This window comes from Podarcis raffonei, chromosome 9, assembly GCF_027172205.1.
Source record: "Podarcis raffonei isolate rPodRaf1 chromosome 9, rPodRaf1.pri, whole genome shotgun sequence".
NCBI lineage: Eukaryota > Metazoa > Chordata > Lepidosauria > Squamata > Lacertidae > Podarcis > Podarcis raffonei.
The window spans coordinates 37,506,398-37,521,173 of record NC_070610.1 but is presented as its reverse complement, the minus strand read 5'-3'; the positions used below and the strand labels follow the sequence as shown (position 1 = coordinate 37,521,173).

Here is a 14,776-nt window from a genome sequence, read left to right as displayed (position 1 = left end):
GGAGCAGAGCTAGGCCTCAGAAACAGCACCAATTCTACCAGATTAGTTCTGGCCTTCTGAAATGTTTCTTTTGTCACTATGTCAGAACGTAGCCGTTACATGGTGCTTTAGAGCACTTGCATTCAACAAATGTGTCGTGAACCATAATTGGGTCGCCACCCCACTTAAGATGGATCACCGCAATGCTGCTGTCCCCATTCAAAAAACAAAAACAAAATCCTGGCGAATTGTTCTGAGCAAGGGTGAGGTGAAGAAGTAATAGGAGCTTAGATCCCCAGTGGCTATGAGTGGAATTCATCAGCCCTGCTTGCCTACTACACGGGGCAGGTTGCTTCCTAATTCCCAGATAGCGGTGTGGTGGAGTCACTGCTCCATCTGGAGTTCCGCTACTTGAGCCGGCCAGGGCAGAATATGTGCGTGTGAAGAGGGCTATTTGTGAATTCTGGTGTGCCAGCTCCAGGCTGCCGCAGCAGAGAAGACACTCTGGCTGCTGGAATAGTTTAGGATCCAGAAAACCCAAGCCTGATCCAATTCTGTCCCTTCCGCATTGCCATTCTTTGGGGCCTTACATCAGCTACGGTGGTAGGAACACCATTAGTGGCTACCTGTTGACTGCCTATGCCACTGGTGGGTGCAGTAGGGTCCTCAACCTTGGCTGCAGACACCCCTCACCTCCCAGGCAGGCAGAGATCACCAGTGCCAGGTGGAAGGCTATCTCCACCATATCTTACCACCACCACAAACACGCACACACATGCGCACACACAGAGCGAAGAGTAGGGCTCAGGGGTTAGAATTGAGCTCTCAAAGGAATGGATTCCTCCTATGGGATATCTGCCATCTTCCTTAAAAACTCTGGATTCTGGAGTTTTTTCTTATGAACCAATAAACAAATAAAACAAAACCACTATATGCTCCCGTAACTAGGCAGTAGGGAAAGCTTCAGCCACCTTGAGTGTATGGAAGCATGGGATATAACTTATGGTCACGAAATATATAGACAACTCCACAGAATTATGACACTAGTAAAACACTCTGCAAATAAATTGGCACACCATTTTCAGCCTCGCCAAAACATGATCCAAAAGCAAGGCCGTCAGTTACACCAAGTTCAGTTTCAGAGTTAGTGTATTTTATTCTGGCAAGTAAGAAGGAGATGTCAGGTGTACTCATTCATTCCATGGCTGACACGTTAGATCACAGCTTTTCATTTCTACATAACTTAAGTTTTGGGTTTTCACTCTTCATTTTGGCCAGTCCTCACCAGCAAGTTTGCAATGTAGCTCATTTCTCTCCCCTCCACACACAACTTGTAATGCTTTCACTTGCAACATTAGTGACAGCAAAGGGGTGGGTTCCCTCTAACACAATGAATGCGATGTGTCCTAGAACAGCATTAGCTGCCATAGTAACAAGCTCTTCTCCAGTCAGCATCATTCACAGACAAGATTGTTGAAATTATTGTCCATATAAATGTCATCATATTTGTGTAATACTAGAAGTCAAAATCAGAAGGCTGTGGTGGTATTTTCCAAACCTTTATTGAGAGTTTGGCACATACGCTGATGAGGATGGCTAACCACATCATATCTAATCTAATCAGGATCAGAAACGCCTCCCTCTATAAGGGGAATGTCTGCGAAGCAATTCACATACTTAGCTGAAAGGTACTAAAATACTGGAAGTAAAAAGTACTGATTTGAAGATATGAATACAGAAATCAAGGCAAATTATTCTTATGAGGTCAATATGACTGTAGAGAGGAATAAGGGTATGTTTACGAAGACATTCTTGGCTTTCATTTTCCTTTTAACAGATGTACTTAGTAATATTGTTATAGCTTTTAGCAAGTGCATTTTGGTATGTGCAAGTCAGCTGCTCAATTTAATAAACATCTGTTTATTACCATGTTTGATAACAAGCGCAGTATGGTTAATTGTTACATAGGAATGCATTATGTTTGCATATGCCTCTTTGAAAAGTCCACACATACCAAACCTTTAGTTGTTTATACAGATCATATCCAAGTGTGTGTGATGATAATGTGTCTAAGTCAAGATGAATTACAACAGGCTTTTCTTGCACAACCATTATATTTATAAATTTTTAAAATAAATATCTACCATGCCTTCTGATTAAATAAGTCACTGAATTTGCATAGCAATTTTAAAAAATGCATCTTCACTTCCATCAGTTTAAAGAGATCAAGTGTATCCAGATACAAACTTAAAATGTTCCAATACAGTTTAAATCATTGAAGCTGCAAACCATTTTAAACACTCTGAAATCTTACTAGGGCATAACCAGACTTAGACCTGCAGCCATGGGTGTAGCCAGGATTTGGGGGGGCAGGTTTTTTGTTGGGGGGGGGCATAACCTCAGTTGGCTATGTATTTTTATTGGTTTTTTGGGGGAGGCAATTTCCCCTCCCTGCCCCCCCCCTTGGCTATGCCCATGCCTGCTGTGTTGTTTGGGAGGAAAAAGAAAACTCTCCAACATACTTGTTCACTACTAGAGACGTTTGCACCTCTCCAAACTGGGAGACATGAGTATGAGAGGCCTTAGGCCACAGCAGCTGCCCATCCTTCAGAAAAAACACACACCCAAAATGGGAGGTGGCATACACATGGCTGCCTTTCTGGAGTAGATGATTATTTGGTTGTGATCGAGTTTTATCTACTTTTTACTGTTAACATTTAACTAAAAATTTCCATCAGGCTTTTATTGGCATATCATATTTTCTCTTTATTACTTATCAGGGAAGACCCAATTATTAAATGCCAAGCTCATATTTGTGGCCAACTGACAATGGATCAGTTTAAAACAAAGCGACTCGTTCTTTTTACTATGTGCTAAATTTTAAATATGTGCAATGAAGAGAATCAGTCTTCTAAGAAATCCTTTCACTCCCACACATCCGAATGTGGTTGTAACAAGAACTATTCAGTACAGATCTATGCAAACCATTCATTAAAAAAGAAGCATTTTTTAAATAAATCCCTCTTTGAATTGCTTATACTTCTCACTGAGAAAAGAGGGAACCCTCAAATAAAATATGTGAACATTTTCATACAAGCAGATAGTCTCTCACACACCAACATATTGCAAAGAGTGGACTGTATCACACCGAAAAGAAACAAATCTAGATTATTCTGAAATTGTTATTGTCATATTAACTCACACATTTCAAAAGCAATTAAACATTTAGAAAGAAAACACAGAGAAGGTAAAAAAAAAGCAGCATGCTTTACACTGTAGAAATAGCTAGAAACTTCTGCTGGGAGAATCAACACTAAAATGTAAAATAATTAATGTGAAATTCTAGATAGAATTCCTAGATTCTCCTGCAAAAAAAGGTAATTTCCTCCAAAATGGTACACCTGCTCTCACTGTTTTAGATAAAGGACAGTCAGGGAATGATCCAGCCCCTCCCCTACATGTATGCATGGAACTGCACATGAGGTAGGAGGCTGGAACTCATCACTATGGCAAGCACTTTCTGCATGCATGCAAAGCTACAAAAATATTTGAGAAATGAAATAAAATGTACGGTATTTCCCCCCTCGAGACAGAGAGATGCATGTCCCACCCCTGAAAGAAAGGGGGGGAACATGGATTTTCTGTAACAAATGCCATCCATATAAACAAAACACCAGCCGATTACCAGGAGAAGTGGACACTTTCCCATCCTTCTGTCACTTGTGCAGATTCACATACTGCCAGCAGAAACCTTTGTGTGTGTTTGTGTGTGAAGTTGCCGCTGGCAGGTAATTCAAAAGAAAGCACTACATTGTTTGAGCCCTTCTTTGATGTGTCTTTCCACTGTATAAATGAATATCAAGAGGAACAGTAAATTTGGCAGGTGGGGGGAAAGAGATTTACAATTGCTTGCCTAGGTTGGCAGGTTTACTCTAGAATGCCGCTGCTTTCACAAACACCTAGCAACTACCGTGCCTTCAGGTGTAATAAGTTACTGTTCATATTACCCTCTGATGTAGTGCTCACCTTCTCGTATCTTGCTCAGCAGCTTGGTCAACTATGTTTAGTGGCCACAAAATGCAGCTATTTCTTCCTTATTCATTCAGACTCAGGAAATCAATTTCTTTCTCCATTTATTCAGAGTTTTCACCTAATCTGATTTTCATGCTCCAAATGACTATTATTATAAAACTTATTAATCTCCTTCCATAATCTCCTGTGCTCTTGGCACCACAAACATTATGGAGCAGGCTGAATATCTATATCTTCAACCTGCTTTTGAAATGTGAAAATATATGGAAGGCAATTTGTCAAGAGTCTGCAAAATAAATTTAGACACACAAACACACACACACATATAGGGAACAGAAGTTTTGAGAGAGCAATATTCAGATCTAGTGAAGCCAATGGACTTTATACTGTTGACTTCAGTGAGATGTGGCTTGTTTCCAGAGTGACACATCTTGGCCTTGGGTGGGGAGAGGAGTATAAGGCAAAACCTTGGTTTAGTACTATGAGAGCAAGCCATAGTGATTCTTAGGCATGCATACTCCCTTCTCCAGTGCAGCCACAAGAAGGTATTGGGAAGCTTTCACTTCTGTTTTAAATTAACCACAGCTTTTCATGAAATCTGAACTGGGACAAAATATGGTTAATTTTAACTATGGTTTGCTGAAACAATTCAATTTCAAACCATAGTTTATAGCTCACTTGAACAAACCATAGTTGAGGTTAACCACAGTTTTCTATTTAGACAACACATCAAAAGAGAAGCTTCCAGACTTTCTCCTTGTTGAGAGGAATAGAGGGCATGGGAGAGGTGTCTGCGATCAAGGCTTGCTTCAGCTCATTCTTGTAATGCTAAACCACAGTTTAGTGTTAAATGAAAACATACTCAAAGTATTACAAAGCCCATTTAAAAATGCAGCCCAATCATACTCATGTTTACGTTCTACTGTATTCAATGGGACTCACTCCCAAGTAAGTGTGCCTCAGATTACAGCAAAAACAGTATATGTCACAGTAGGTCTGCCTGAGAGTAGTTCGTAACTTACCTTTGAAATGTTACTTGAGCGGCTTGTTGAGCGGCCTGGAGATTTCTCATTCTGTAAAAAGAATAGTAAAGGTTGCTTAGCTTCTGTCTAAACCAGAAAATTAAAATTTGCACAGCATTATCTTTTGCTTTAACTCTCAGCATCTGAAAACCTACAAAGTTCATGTCATTGAAGGATTACCAGCTGGTATCCAAAGAAGTACTTTAAGCAAGCTCAAGACCTCAGGAATTTTAGTTATTTCTTCTTTCCACAGCAGATCTTTATGCTTTAATCATAATTTTAAAAATCCCCACAATCTGTTGTCCAAGAAAGGAAGTTAGAAGCCCCTTGGGGCATGTGGAACTAGTTATGCGTTTCTTTGGTTTCTAGCCATTGTTTAAAATTACTTAATAAATGTCAAATCTGGGAAAGAGAGAAAGCTGACAGTCTCTGTAGCTTCTGAATGTTGCTCTGCACAGCTGCAGGCACTATATGTGGGATGCCACCAAGAACATGAGGAAGAACTAGCTATGTATCCTAGACATTTTCCAACAATATTTAAAGCATATTTACAAATCAAAGAAAACCATGCACATCTAGGCATAAAACTATCTTGACTCATATGAATGGAGCCTGACCCTAAAACTCAGCTAGATATTGTTATGTATGATATACATATACATACACAGACATAGACACAAGGAGTCAAAGGAAAGTATTGCTTAAGCCAGGGGTCCCCAAACCAAGGTCCGCGGGCCAGATAAGGCCCAAGGGACTTGTTTATCTGGCCCACAGCGACCCCCGCCACCCGCTGCTGCCACCCGCTCTTACCGGCGCTATGCTGCGTGGGTCGGAGGGGCAGCAGAAATAGCTTGTGCACATGCGCAAGCGTTGTTTCCAGTGTATATCTGGGTCAGAGGAGGCCTGTGCACATGTGCACAAGCTATTTCCTGTGCTCCTCTGCCCCGGAAGTGCGCTGGAAATAATGTGTGCGCATGCACATGGGCACGTGCTCCTCCGCGCGATCAGCGCTAGAGACACCAGCCCAAGGTGCGGTAAGTTTGCTGACCCCTGGCTTAAGCAGTAGTTATGCCCAGGTCAGCAGAAAGATGCCTCCTAGTTGAATGGTACTTAACTCCCAACACAAGTGGGCATATATTACAGAAACTTGCCAATGATTAAGTCCTTGAGGGATACCAACCATCAAGCAAAGCTTGAATTTGTTATGTTTCCAGTAAGGATTCTAGACAACAACACCCTGCAATATCTCAACTATGAAGCCCCTATTTCTTTTCATCCTGAGAAGCAGCAAAAAAAGAGAAGGTGGTGATGTTCTGAGTGGGAAACCATCTTAGTAGGACAGATCATAGTTGGATGACCTACAATTTTGTCCTTGTGTATATGGAGAAACAAGTGCACCCAACTACAGCCAAGTTTGTTCTTTGGAAAATTGGACAGAGGTGCAAAAGCCGGGGAGGTGGGGGAAAGTAGAGGAGAATATCTAAAAATGGTTGTGGGCACAATGGATGGGAGAGGTCTTACTGGACTTTTCTGTGTACTTTTAAAAACATAACTGCACCACTGGTACAAGCAGAGATAGAGCTGCAATCAGTGGCTCACCATGTCTCCACACAATACTTCAGTTAGAATTGCTAAGGTAAAGGCCATGCACAAAAAAGAGCAAAATTATGTTCATTTCACAATGCATATGTAAAGATACTGCCATAAATATTAATGCATTTACAGATGTTACTTGCTAATTGCTAAGGCATATGTCAAGCGCATTTAGGTTACGAACATCTATGGCAACAGAATAAAATACAGTACTATTTCTATATTTTCCCCATCAGACGTATCTCTTATTCAGCTCTGGAATTTTTCTTTAGTTTCCTACAACATTAATCAATGCATCCAAGTAACAACCTAGTTTTTGACTTGTCTGAGCATGTCACAGTCACCTTCTGTTGCTTCTTTGCTCATGCCTAAATTACAGTCATACCTCATGTTACGTCCGCTTCATGTTACATTCTTTCAGGTTATGTTCCGCGGCGACCCGGAAGTACTGGAAAGGGTTACTTCCGGGTTTCACCACTCACACATGTGCAGAAGCGCAAAATGACGTCACGCGCATGTGCAGAAGCGGTGAATTGCAACCCCTGCGTGCGCAGACGTGCAGCTGTGGGTTGCGTTCTTTTCATGTTGCGAACGGGCCTCCAGAACGGATCCCGTTCGCAACCAGAGGTACCACTGTACCTGGAAATCATTAATAGCATGTGAGAGTGCACCAACATTTAATACTAGGTTAAGGCTAAGGAAGCTTGAGTATTCATTTACAGTTTTACAAAAGGTATGAACAGCAAAGTATATTTTTGTTGTTTCCTTTACCCCCCAGCCTGCAAACATGTTCAAGTTGCTGTGCAACATGTACAAGGTACACTAGCCTGTCAGCTAAAGCATGCTTTTATAATTAAAATCATTTATACGTTTCCAAGCACAATTCGCAGGCTATTCATGAGAGTCAGGCATGCCAACTCTAGGGGGCAGAGATGTCGTCAGCCCCTTCAATATTCCTTAGCAAAGGGCTCAGCCCCCCAAATATTCAAGGCGCAAGGGAGACCGGCACAGCCAGGCGCAAGGCCTAGTTGAAAGCTGCACCGGCTCAGATGGTGTCAGGAGATGTTGCACAGGCTGGTGCAACATCACACCAGCCCAAGCCAGTCCCTGCAGCATCTCCTGACATCAGGGGGACTTGCATGGCCTAGTAGAAGGCTGAACTGGCCTGTGCTGAATCTCCCATCACTGCACAGGCCAGTGCAGCCTTCCGCTACACCACGTCAGTCTGGCCTGCATGGCGTTGGAAGATGTGTATGACATCATGTGATGAATGTCACACAGATATAAGAAGGTAGGTCCTAGAAAGAAGAGGAAAAAACACCTAGCAATTTTATCCATAAAGGATTTTGCTGGGCTCTCAGTCCGTGACTTCCTGGCTGCACAAATATATCACACAGCTTGCTTGAGATTTAATGTTTTCCACCTTGACTCCCAACAGAAGCCTATAGTCCTCTTCAACATTTAATGATTCTGTTTTAGAACTCCTATTTCTGCTTTAGAAAGTTAGTGGTAATATGTTAGTATTAACATGGTTACTTCTTTGGAAAGTATATATCAATTTCTAGAGAAGTGGGCATGTTAATGTCAAATAAATGAGCAACTGTTATGAAAAGCTGGTGTAAAAGCTATGCATGTAACAAAAATAAAATTATGACAAGGGTCAGTGTATATAAAAACAAAGCCTCACTCAATACTAAGTTCTATTGGGTGTTTTTTTTTAAAAAAGAAAAAATCTAGAGATATGAAAGAAGCAGAAGTAAAGAGATGCTGTCACCACCTTTCCAAACCACAAAGGAGAATAGGTAATTTTTTACACCAGGAAAATCTATAGAATGAGGCTCACAACTACCATCTTTGATCATCCTTTTTTCCAGCATCTCAATCAAATTTAAGCACTTTGATTAGTATTCCTTCTTCCCATTCTGATTAAAGTACATTTAACCTTCAAATAGGGACGCGGGTGGCGCTGTGGGTTAACCCACAGAGCCTAGGACTTGCCGATCAGAAGGTCGGCGGTTCGAATCCCCGCAACGGGGTGAGCTCCCGTTGCTCGGTCCCTGCTCCTGCCAACCTAGCAGTTCGAAAGCACGTCAAAGTGCAAGTAGATAAATAGGTACCGCTCTGGCGGGAAGGTAAACCGTGTTTCCGTATGCTGCTCTGGTTCACCAGAAGTGGCTTAGTCATGCTGGCCACATGACCCGGAAGCTGTACGCCGGCTCCCTTGGCCTGTAAAGCGAGATGAGCACCGCAACCCCAGAGTCGGTCACGACTGGACCTAATTGTCAGGGGTCCCTTTACCTTTTTTAACCTTCAAATGCAGCATACGAAACATATAAGAAAGAATGAAAGGCACATGTCTGTTCCATTTCTTCTTTCCTTATTTAAAGCTTTTAAAAATTCTATTTCTGAAGTAAAGTTTTGGTTTGAAGAAACGTGTAAGGGAATTCACACAACTGAATGTAAAGTGTACACAGCATATAAACTGTCTTGACTTTTATATGCAAGAGATCAACAGGAGATCAGCAGGTGGCTAACACGAAAGCTCATACCAGTAACAAACTTAGTTGGTCTCCAGGGGTTAGAAGGATCTTGCAAACAGTCTACTTCCCCCTCCCCCCCCCAAAAAAACTCATAAAAGTATATACAGCCACAGGCAACTGAAAATTGGTAGGATTTGATTCGTCTAATCAGTGGATATTTTGTCTCCTCTCATTGAACCTGATGGGGAAAGGGAATTCAACCCAAATTGGAATGAGTGGTGGGAAATAAAAAGGCAATCTCAAGCCACAGTCAAGGTCAGTTGGTGGGTCTGTCACAGTAAATAAGTGAGCAAAGAAAAGGACAGAAGCAGTAGAGCTGGAACCTGACGCTAAGCAGAGAACATAAAGGCTTAGAGGTTTGAGATGCCTGACAGAAGCCAACAACTGAAATGACTCACAGAAGCTGAGGAGGTCTCTGGGTGAAAGTCACTGTCCCAGAGGTAGCCTTCAAGAAAGTTCTAAGACCAATTCAGTAGGGTTGCTGAGTACCTGACGAAGCAGAGTTTGCTGGCACTGAAGATTACAGCAAAAGTCCTGATGTTGTTGTTTAGTCGTGTCCGACTCTTCATGACCCCATGGATCAGAGAACGCCAGGCACTTCTGTCTTCCACTGCCTCCCGCAGTTTGATCAAACTCATGCTGGTAGCTTTGAGAACACCATCCAACCATCTCGTCCTCTGTCATCCCCTTCTCCTTGTGCCCTCCATCTTTCCCAACATCAGGGCCTTTTCCATGGAGTCTTCTCTTCTCATGAGGTGGCCAAAGTATTGGAGCCTCAGCTTCAGGATCTGTCCTTCCAGTGAGCACTCAGGGCTGACTTCCTTAAGAATGGATAGGTTTGATCTTCTTGCAGTCCATGGGACTCTCAAGAGTCTCCTCCAGCACCATAATTCAAAAGCATCAATTCTTTGGTGATCAGCCTTCTTTATGGTCCAGCTTTCACTTCCATACATCACTACTGGGAAAACCATAGCTTTTACTATACGGACCTTTGTTGGCAAGGTGATGTCTCCACTTTTTAAGATGCTGTCTAGGTTTGTCATTGCTTTTCTCCCAAGAAGCAGGCGTCTTTTAATTTCATAGAATCATAGAATCATAGAATCATAGAGTTGGAAGAGACCACAAGGGCCATCGAGTTCAACCCCCTGCCAAGCAGGAAACACCATCAGAGCACTCCTGACATATGGTTGTCAAGCCTCTGCTTAAAGACCTCCAAAGAAGGAGACTCCACCACACTCCTTGGCAGCAAATTCCACTGTCGGAACAGCTCTTACTGTCAGGAAGTTCTTCCTAATGTTTAGGTGGAATCTTCTTTCTTGTAGTTTGGAACCATTGCTCCGTGTCCACTTCTCTGGAGCAGCAGAAAACAACCTTTCTCCCTCCTCTATGTGACATCCTTTTATATATTTGAACATGGCTATCATATCACCCCTTAACCTCCTCTTCTCCAGGCTAAACATGCCCAGCTCCCTTAGCCGTTCCTCATAAGGCATTGTTTCCAGGCCTTTGACCATTTTGGTTGCCCTCCTCTGGACACGTTCCAGTTTGTCAGTGTCCTTCTTGAACTGTGGTGCCCAGAACTGGACACAGTACTCCAGGTGAGGTCTGACCAGAGCAGAATACAGTGGCACTATTACTTCCCTTGATCTAGATGCTATACTCCTATTGATGCAGCCCAGAATTGCATTGGCTTTTTTAGCTGCCGCGTCACACTGTTGGCTCATGTCAAGTTTGTGGTCAACCAAGACTCCTAGATCCTTTTCACATGTACTGCTCTCAAGCCAGGTGTCACCCATCTTGTATTTGTGCCTCTCAATTTTTTTGCCCAAGTGCAATACTTAACATTTCTCCCTGTTAAAATTCATCTTGTTTGTTTTGGCCCAGTTCTCTAATCTGTCAAGGTCGTTTTGAAGTGTGATCCTGTCCTCTGGGGTGTTAGCCACCCCTCCCAGTTTGGTGTCATCTGCAAATTTGATCAGGATGCCCTTGAGTCCATCATCCAAGTCGTTGATAAAGATGTTGAATAAGACCGGGCCCAAGACAGAACCCTGTGGCACCCCACTAGTCACTCTTCTCCAGGATGAAGAGGAACCATTGATGAGCACCCTTTGGGTTCGGTCAGTCAGCCAGTTACAAATCCACTGAGTGGTAGCATAGTCAAGACCGCATTTTACCAGCTTCTTTACAAGAATATCATGGGGCACCTTGTCAAATGCCTTGCTGAAATCAAGGTAGGCTACATCCACTGCGTTCTCTTCATCTACCAGGCTTGTAATTCTGTCAAAAAACGAGATCAGGTTAGTCTGACATGACTTATTTTTCAGAAATCCATGCTGACTATTGGTGATCACAGCATTCCTTTCTAGGTGCTCACAGACTGTTTGCTTAATGATCTGCTCCAGAATCTTCCCTGGTATTGATGTCAGACTGACTGGGCGGTAATTATTTGGGTCCTCTCTTTTCCCCTTTTTGAAAATAGGGACAACATTTGCCCTCCTCCAGTCTGCCGGGACATCGCCTGTTCTCCAGGAATTCTCAAAGATGACTGCCAGTGGTTCTGAGATCACATCTGCCAGTTCTTTTAATACTCTTGGATGCAGATCATCTGGCCCTGGAGACTTGAATACATCTAAACTAGCCAAGTATTCTTGTACTATCTCCTTAGTTATTCTGGGCTGTGTTTCCTCTGCTGAATCATTTGCTCCAAATTCTTCAGGTCGGGCATTGTTTTCTTTATCGGAGAAGACTGAGGCAAAGAAGGCATTGAGGAGTTCAGCCCTTTCTGTGTCCCGTTTGCATTTCACCATCTTCTCCTCTGAGTGACCCCACTGTTTCTTTGTTCTTCCTTTTGCTACGAACATACCCATAAAAGCCTTTTTTGTTGCTTTTAACCTCTCTAGCAAGCCTGAGTTCATTCTGTGCTTTAGCTTTTCTGACTTTGTGTCTACACGTGCTGGCTATTTGTTTGAATTCCTCTTTGGTGGTTTCCCCCCTTTTCCATTTTTTGTACACATCCTTTTTTAATCTCAACTCAGCTAAAAGTTCTTTAGATAGCCACCCTGGCTTCTTTAGGCACCTTCCATGTTTCCGTCTCATTGGTATTGCCTGAAGTTGTGCTTTTACTATCTCCCTCTTAACAAACTCCCAGCCATCATGAACTCCCTTTCCTTTTAGTATTACTGTCCATGGGATCTCACCCAGCACTTCCCTAAGTTTTATGAAGTCGGCTTTCTTAAAGTCAAGAAATTGAGTCCTAGTATGCTTGGCTGCTCCTTTCCGCTGTATAGTAAACTTCAGAAGAGCATGATCACTCGTGCCTAATGATCCTTCCACTTCTACCCCACTAACCAGGTCATCATCATTGGTTAGGACCAGATCTAAAATGGCTGTTCCTCTTGTTGCTTCTCCCACTTTCTGGACAATGAAGTTGTCTGCAAGGCCAGTGAGGAATCTGTTTGACCTTATGCTCTTGGCTGAGTTTGACATCCAACAAATATCCGGGTAATTGAAGTCCCCCATTACTACTATCTCCCTTCCTTTTGCATGCTTGGCCATCTGTTCCAGGAAGGCATCATCTATGTCCTCCGTTTGGCTTGGAGATCTATAGTAAACTCCCACAATGAGAACAAAAAAAAAATTTTTTTTTTCTCCTTCCAGTAGCACCTTAAAGACCAACTAAGTTAGTTCTTGGTATGAGCTTTCGTGTGCATGCACACTTCTTCAGATACACTGAAACAGAAGTTGCCAGATCCCTCTATATAGTGAGAAGGTGGGGAGGGGTATTACTCAGAAGGGTGGTGGGAATGGGTGATTGGCAGATAGCTGTGATGAGCCTGTTGACGACTCTTAACGACTGCAATAGGTCTTACAGGAAAAAGCAAGGGGTGAGAAGACCTGGTCTGAACAAAGACATTGGATTCTTATCTCATTATACATGACAAAGCCATTTTTCACCTTCTCACCCCTTGCTTTTTCCTGTAAGACCTATTGCAAAACAAAAAAATTTGTTTTGTTTTGACTATGGCAGACCAACACGGCTACCTTTCTGTTCCCACAATGAGGTCACTGTTATTCTTCTCTCCCTTAATTTTGACCCAAATGCTCTCACTTTGGCTTTGAGGTTCTAAATCTTGGATCTCTTCACAGGTATACACATCCCTGACATATAACGCCACTCCTCCTCCTTTCTTGTCTGGTCTGTTTCTCTGAAATAGATTGTATCCCTCCATTATTACATTCCAATCATGGGACTTATCCCACCAGGTTTCAGTGGCTGCTGTCACCATCTGCAGTGATCATGGAGCCCAAGAAAGTAAAATCTCTCACTACCTCCATTTCTTCCCCTTCTATTTGCCAGGAGGTGATGGGACCAGTGGCCATGATCTTCGTTTTTTTGATGTTGAGCTTCAGACCATATTTTGTGCTCTGCTCTTTTCACCCTCAATAAAAGGTTCTTTAATTCCTCCTCACTTTCTGCCATCAAGGTTGTCAAAAGTCCTGATAGAACATCAAAAGTCTATCAAAAGTCCTGATAGTGCCATCAAAAGTCCTGATAGAAGCCTGATAGATGAGGCTGTGGACCTGAGTGAAGACTGCAAGTCCTCAATGCCTATAGGTGAGGAATTGAATCCCTTAGAATAGTCTTCTTAAATGTTATAGTGTGTAAGCCTTTTAGTTAAAGAAACAGTATCCAAGAAAAGTTCAACATATGAATTAGTATTACCATCTTTTTACATTGTTAATTAAAGTAAAATATATTTTGTGAAGCTTTCCACTGCTTTGTACCACTCTTATGCATAGCTACTGATTGGTAAACCAAGGCTTTGACTTTGTATTTATACAAGGTGGCAGGAGTAAAAGGGCTGGATAGATAAGTAAAAGTTTTCAGCCTGAAGTAGAGAAAGCAAAACAGCTGAATTGTGCTTTAATAATAATAATAATAATAATAATAATAATAAACAATTGTGTCAGAGATGAGGGTAGTTCGTTACAATCTGGTGGCAGTGCGGTGGGAGTTGTGACAGAACTTCATTTAGCTCTGTTCTTAGTGGAGCAGAGATTTATCTACAAAATATAAATGTTTAGATTCGTTAATTTAGAAGACAAATTGAATTATTTGGGAGCCAGAATAGCTCGCAAGGAAATCCATCAGGCCATGCTAATTGGCAGACAACAGTCAATTAACATCCAAGATGAAAGAGTAGCCAAGTACTTGACAAACAGCCAAAAGCATTTCAGAAAGAAAAGTACATTAATTAAATACACAGAACAGAGGTGCCTCAATTAGTACAGAGCTGGAAAACAACCTTGTTTATTTTATTTACAGCATATAAAATGTGGATCTTTTTCATACCGTCCTAACAGTACATTCCTGCACACTACTCAAAAATGAGTCCCACTGAGTTGGGTAGGACTTACTCCCAAGCACATTGGTAGTGGATGGCAGCAGAGCAGATTTGCTTTACAGAAGCCGTGGGGTCACAATTCATTCCATGAAATCATTTTTATAAAAAAGCAAATTTGCGAATAAGAGTCTTGGAAATCAGAGAGCTGAAAAGAAATGGCACCTTATATGTTGATGTAGCATAAAGTGTAAAATAACTACAAGAA

General features: G+C 42.1%; 1 protein-coding gene across 7 annotated transcripts in view; it reads right to left on the bottom strand.

Moving 5' to 3' along the window:
• MARCHF1 (membrane associated ring-CH-type finger 1) overlaps window positions 1-14,776 on the bottom strand; it is a 117,832-nt gene that overhangs the window by 37,707 nt on the left and 65,349 nt on the right. For all 7 annotated transcript variants that reach the window (XM_053402935.1, XM_053402932.1, XM_053402931.1 and 4 more), the window contains one exon: window positions 5,034-5,084. In XM_053402935.1, coding sequence (XP_053258910.1) covers window positions 5,034-5,084 — 51 coding nt within the window. The remainder of the gene's footprint in view (window positions 1-5,033; window positions 5,085-14,776) is intronic.